General features: G+C 49.0%; 1 protein-coding gene across 1 annotated transcript; it reads right to left on the bottom strand.

Annotated features, from left to right (window-relative positions):
* Positions 1-231: 231 nt before the first annotated feature.
* Positions 232-1975, bottom strand: LOC123128031 (BOI-related E3 ubiquitin-protein ligase 1). Its single transcript, XM_044547932.1, has 4 exons — positions 1727-1975; positions 1507-1625; positions 1078-1412; positions 232-985 (listed from the first exon to the last, which is right to left on the bottom strand). Exons 1-4 carry the CDS (start codon positions 1771-1773, stop codon positions 464-466), a joined length of 1023 nt encoding a protein of 340 aa, XP_044403867.1. The 5' UTR covers positions 1774-1975; the 3' UTR covers positions 232-463.
* Positions 1976-4966: the final 2991 nt, after the last annotated feature.

The raw sequence follows: 4966 nt of genomic DNA on the forward strand, positions 1-4966 counted from the left end.
GCGGGATTTCGGCAACAATGCGGGCCACGCCTCGCATCGAATGGACGCCAACGCCATACGAGTACCGCAGTGGTTGCGATCACTTGCAGTTTGGTACGATTATCTAGTCTGATACCACTCCGCTAATTCGTCATTTCGGTTTGAAGAGAGCATCACAAGCAACCCTCCTACAGTACAGCACAGCATTACCAGCAGTAATGATCGGCGAACCTTTGCACTTGACGGGCCGGGTAGTATTAACAATGAACTTATATCAATTGAATTCTCCTAGAGGACACGGCGAGGGGTAAATCCTCGGCAGTAAAAAAGGATTAAGAAAAACTATGAACAAAAGCTCGAAGAAAGAAAGAAAGAATCTAAGTTTCCATTTTAGGACTATTTTTCCATTCTCCGGAATAAGCTATGGCGCCTTTCGCATTGCTCGGAGCGCTCACGGCACGGGATGGCCCCGAGGCCGGCTCTGTCAACACAGGATGGCCTCCACGCTGCCGGTCCTCACGCAATGGCATACAGGGCACGCCATGGCCACGTCCATGTCGCCGGCGGCGAAGCAGTCACGGCACAGGCTCAGATGTCTGGACGGCAGGAGCACCACCGTGGCCGCCCCGAGGTGGCAGCCGTGGCACGCGCGGTCAGGCCCGGCGCGGCGAGGGTCTACGTACGCCGACGAGCACGATTCGGCCGGGCCGGCGTCGCCGCCGCCCAGCTCCTCGCAGGATGCCCGCGCCGCGGAGGCGGCCTGCTGGAGCTGCGCGTGAAGGCCCACCGCGGTGGCCTGCTCCGAGAGCGCCTTGGCCTGCCACGCCGCCGCCTCGTTGCGTAGCCGCGCGAGCCGCTCCTCCAGTTCGGCGCCGCGCCGCGCCTCGCGCTCCGCCTCCAGCGCCTTCTCCCGTAGCCGGCGCGAGGCCGACTTGTCCGCCGCCACCAGAAGTGCCCGGTTGTGGTGGCGCATCCGATCGGCGATGGCCCGCCGGAGCTGCTCGCCCTGGTCGATAAAGCACGGGCACGTGAGGCCAAGAAACGGGCGCGCAGCTACAATCGGACTGTCGTGGCATGGCCGGAGCCAAGATGAATTACCTGGTCCCGGACGAATTTGTCGAGCTCGTCGCCGTGCTGCTTCATCTGTCCGGCGAACTCATCGGAGAAGGGAACGAGCGGCGACGACGAGGACGGGTAACACAAGGAATTAATCTGTCTCTGCTGCTGCTCATCCAATGCCAGGCGGAGGCCCGTGGACACGCGCGTCACAGAGGCAGGGGCAGGGGACGGGGACGCCGCGACCCTGCTGCTGTGGAGCTGCGCCATGTTAAAAAAGGGCGCCGAGTGCTGCGCGAACAGGCCGATGTACTCCTCCTTGGCCGGCGGCGGCGGCGCCATGGCCTCCCTGGCGCGCTTCCTCCGATTCCCACTGGCTGCAAGAAACCGAACCAAGCCATGTCACAATCCGTGAACGGGCGCGCGGCCAATCAATCGGCGGCATCGGGCTGTCGAGGCAGGCAAACGCACCTCCGCCACTGGCAAAATAGACCGCCGGCGAGAGTCCGGCGAGCTGCTGCGGATGCTGCTGGTGTTGCTGCTGATGCTGCTGCTTGGGCAGGTCCATGTCCGCCCTCTCCGGGTCACCTCTGTAAAGGAGACGAAGCCATGAGATCACCCGAAAGCCAAACCAGACGAACAGCTGCAGTGGGGGAAGACGCGAGAGGGGGCGGGACGTGAGGAGGCGCACCTATCGTGGAAGAGGAGATTGGAGGGGTACTGGGCCTGCACAGCCATTGTTATGTTAAGGAGGAGGGGGCGAGGAGAAGAAACGGACGACGGGCGGTGACGGGGAAGAAAACTTCCACTCGTGGTTTTAATAGGAGCCTGAGCGTGAGCCCGAGCGCGAGCGTGGGCGTGAGCCGAGTCCAATTCCGCGCACCCACTTCGCAGTTCGCACGCTCCCCTTAAAACCTCTCACATGGAACGGAACGGGACGCGGACGGGGAAACAAACGGAAAACGTGGGCAGCCTAAAATTACTCGCGGGGTTAAAAGATAGATTTGGATTGGCTGGATTGCGGGCGTTCGGGGGGTTAAAATTAGGGGAAGAATCCCAGGGGATGGAGGATTTTCTTGACGTCAATGCAGGGGATTAAAATGGGGTGGTGGTTTTGGTTACGGAGCCTTTGCTTCGCGATAATGATGGCCTAGGCGTTTCTTCCTTTGGCAGGGGAGCGGTTGGAGCAAAGAGATCACCCCTTCCATGCTTTGCATCCAATCTTTCGAATTTTGGATTACTCGTCCATGCTTTGGGTTTGGTATTTGTTAGCAGGTGTTTATCAAAAGATTGCCCCCTCTGTGTCCATAAACGTAGTGTCTAATGCGTATTTCGAGATCTATGCTGACCATCGATAAGATCAGTAATGTATGTGTTATGGAAATAATATCATCAGAAACTCCTTTCAAATACGAATTCGTTCGTATACTTTTTTGAAGTGCATGTCATATATTATGAAGTGATGGTTAAAGGGGCATCCTTGAAAAGGTGATGGTTAGTCTGTCTAGGGCACATCTAGATGTGCCCAAATTATTGCACATCTAGGTGACTCAATCAAGCTACTCCCTCCATTTCAGTTTACAAGTCCTACGCGTATGCCTAGGTTGCCAATTTTATCACCCTAATATAAACTATATAACACAAAAATTATACAGTTTAAAAATAGAACATCTCAAGTTTATGTTGGTATATTTTTTGTAATATATGACTTGTACTAGGTTGGTCAAATTGACGACATAGGGGTACGTGCACGCCCTATAAACTGAGAAGTAAAAAGAATAATAAAAAAACTTGCACGAATCTTAGCGTAAAATCAATGACATCGAATTTAGATGTGCAATACTTAGCAAAACTGTTAAAGTAAATTCGCAAAAAAAAGTGATGGTTGAAGTAAATCTCAAAATAGTATTGTGCCTTATATTTCTAGATGGAGGGATCACAAACTTTGTCCACATATCAATGGTTTAGATCCTAGCTTCAAACTGCAATATACAAAGTCTTTTTTTTGGGGGGAATGCAATATACAAAATATAAAAGGCAATCCTTTTTAGACAATAATCGAATGTGAATATTAGCTCGTGTGTTACAAATGAAGGGCTACTCAATGGTTGTATGCGATCCATCCTACTACACAAGAATATGAATCGGTTATTTGTCTTTGAGAAGAGGCTCCAACAAAAACTAATTCTGTATAATACACAAGTACTCCCTCTGTCCAGAAATACTTGTCGAAAAAAGGATGAATCTAAACGTATTTTAGTTATAGATACATCCAATTTTATCCATTTCTCCGGCAAGTATTTCGGGACGGAGGGAGTATAATTTTGGACCATTATAAATTTTCTGATGACATGATGTACTCACATGTATATGCGTCGTGGCTTCAATTCTGCCTTTTTTTCTTGGTTGAGAACTGCTTTTGGAGCAAAGCCAACAATCCTACGATGCTTTTCTCCGCCACTTGTGAAAATTATGGCACCAAATGCGGCTTCTTTCGTGAAATGCATCTTTTCTTGCGCTTTGATGCAGTGTCTTTTTCTTGTTGAACTGTGACTTAGACGTGGGCAGCTACACGAGACATGAAGAAAAGGTGGATGGTTAAGAGCAAGTGTGCGAGATAAAGTTCTGGATGCGACAACTAAATTTGTGTGAGAGAGAAAACCGTGAGTGTAGGTAGAACATGCGAGAAATGCATGTTTTAAATATTTCGTGTTAGGAACCAACGTAGGTGATATGTCATGGCTTATGTAGAAGGACTAGGGTGTAGGGTTGATGATGTAAAAAAAGTGATCTAGAATATGCAGTCCGTATCTAATTGTTCAGAACATATACATGGACCAATTATTTATATTTGGTGGTAAAGTAACATACCATAAACGATCAAATCAAGAAAAGTGGAACTACTAGCCAGAAATTTCCATCCTGCTAAAGGTGTTCAAACTTTAAATTTTCAGCCAGTGATGTTTATGGTATTTAGTGTGTCATGGCTGAATTAATAGTACGAGTGTGTCAACCAATACCATGCGACAAGGAACCCCCAGCCATTTTCAGGCCATCAAACTATTCGATGTTCGCGGAAATGCGTAGTATATTTGGAACGAATGAAATAAACATGCAACATCCAGAATTCTTGCCTTCACAGCTGTTAGGTATATGTCCAGCGGAGAACTTCTAGTGTAAACTGAGAACCAAGCAACCCGGCGTTCGTTCGTGTTCCTTCTCCCTGGCGGATAGCGTGCACAAATACAGGGCAGCAATCAGCCGTTGAATCTTCAGTGTCGCCTCATTTTCAGGTACGTGTTGTTGATAAGGAGGAAAAGAAAGTGAGAGAAAACTGGTGCCTTGTTCTAGAGCGGTACAGGCGTTGCTTGGTTTTATTGGAGGCATTTCTTTGACGAAACCATCTTTCATTTTCATGACTTTCATTGTCTCGGAGAAAAATTTAAAAGTTGGAACGGAAACGAGTAGGGGGAGAGACCGAGGCATGCGTCCAATCTACTGTACTTTTGAGTCGTTGCCAAATGCTTTGGTTTGGATCGTGGGATTCCCTGGTGAAAAATGACAAACTGACAGAGAAAATGATGTAGTAGAATTTACCTCCTCCTTGGTTTAACCAGAGCATTTGACAAACGCGCGCCCGGGAGCAGGACATTTGTTGAGCTACACTTCCTTCCATGTTTTGTCACCGCCAATAATTCTGCGGGTTATGGTTCGGTCTTGGCTTAGTATTCTAATCGGATAATACCAAAGTGAGTTGATAGCTTCTTTGGGAGATTTCCAAGGGTCGCCAGTGGGATGTCGTGCTTGAACTGGAGATTAGTAACAGGCACGCATGCCTGCCGCAGACATTATTGTTGCTTTCCTTTTCCTTATAATTTCTCTCTCTCTCTCTATCTCTCTCTTGAGTATAAGAACAAATCGTTGCTTTCCC

The sequence above is a fragment of the Triticum aestivum genome, chromosome 6A (genome assembly GCF_018294505.1).
Source record: "Triticum aestivum cultivar Chinese Spring chromosome 6A, IWGSC CS RefSeq v2.1, whole genome shotgun sequence".
Taxonomy (NCBI): domain Eukaryota; kingdom Viridiplantae; phylum Streptophyta; class Magnoliopsida; order Poales; family Poaceae; genus Triticum; species Triticum aestivum.